Genomic DNA, 1,068 nt, shown 5'->3' on the forward strand with positions numbered 1-1,068 from the left:
AAATGTTCAAAGATAAAATAGTGTATAAGCAGATGCTTTCAGAAAAATGTGCTCAAATGGCATTTCTAAGAAAACATGGTACAGAATTTTTTTGTGAATTAACAGCTAAGGAATCAATAAAAGGTGTGGACCACACCGTGTGGTGTATTTAAAATACGAATATTTTGAATAAGAAGCGCACAATTAAAGTTTAGACTTGGTCAATTGGATTATAAAAGCTTCGAATTCGTTTGTGGTGAATAAAACGAATTGCTTTTCATTGTAAATAAAACAACCTGTTTTAAGGGGTGCTGTATGTAGTTGTAAGAATTCCTATTAAGGATTTCCTCAATATAATTTGCATATAGTATGTATGTACATACGTAAATGAATAAATATGTATTTATTCGTTCACATCTACCAAATAAATGAGATACATCACTGGTTATGTAACTGCTTTATGTCGATTCCTAATTCGGATAAACGTTTCTCGATTTCAGATGTGTCAAGACCATTTTCCTTGTTATATTTGTAGTTTACAGTAAGTTGTACTTCTTCTAGACCAGCTACTTGGTCAAAAAGATTACCTTCCAACCGCCTGTCAATATCATTTTCTTCTCGTAAAATGCAAAAATATAACAGAAATATGGCTAAACTTCCAGAAATGACGTAAGGTTGAAACCATAACGTGTCTTCGGAACCGCCGCTCCTTGTGTCACGAGCTCGCCAGTTGGCGGCTTGACTTCCAAAAAACTTTATGGGCTCATTCGAGTTTTCATTAGGCGAAGATTTCGGATTTCCTGACGCGTTTCTTTGTTGTACTTTAAGAAAATAAGTTTTTCTCTGCGCCAATAACCGTGATCTAAAAAATGCATACATATAGTAAATATATGGTTTTACTTTTATAGCACTTATTACATACAAAGGTTGAACGACAACACTATATTTTCCAAGCATATTTGCTACTTTCACTATAGGAATTTAATTAAAAGGCACTCAAAACGAATATGTAAATAACCATCCCTCAACTTTGTTTATTCTTGTAATCTCAGTATATCCAGTAAAAAAACTGTGGTGAAGTCCTTTATG

General features: G+C 33.2%; 1 protein-coding gene across 1 annotated transcript; it reads right to left on the minus strand.

Annotated features, from left to right (window-relative positions):
• Positions 1-278: 278 nt before the first annotated feature.
• On the minus strand, positions 279-1,041 carry LOC108357695 (uncharacterized). The gene is made up of 2 exons (XM_017608768.1): positions 902-1,041; positions 279-841 (listed from the first exon to the last, which is right to left on the minus strand). The coding sequence occupies exons 1-2, from the start codon at positions 934-936 to the stop codon at positions 418-420; spliced, it is 459 nt and encodes a 152-aa protein (XP_017464257.1). The 5' UTR covers positions 937-1,041; the 3' UTR covers positions 279-417.
• Positions 1,042-1,068: the final 27 nt, after the last annotated feature.

Source organism: Rhagoletis zephyria, unplaced genomic scaffold, assembly GCF_001687245.7.
Source record: "Rhagoletis zephyria isolate East Lansing unplaced genomic scaffold, Rhagoletis_zephyria_1.1 Rzeph_scaffold_82645, whole genome shotgun sequence".
NCBI classification, from domain to species: domain Eukaryota; kingdom Metazoa; phylum Arthropoda; class Insecta; order Diptera; family Tephritidae; genus Rhagoletis; species Rhagoletis zephyria.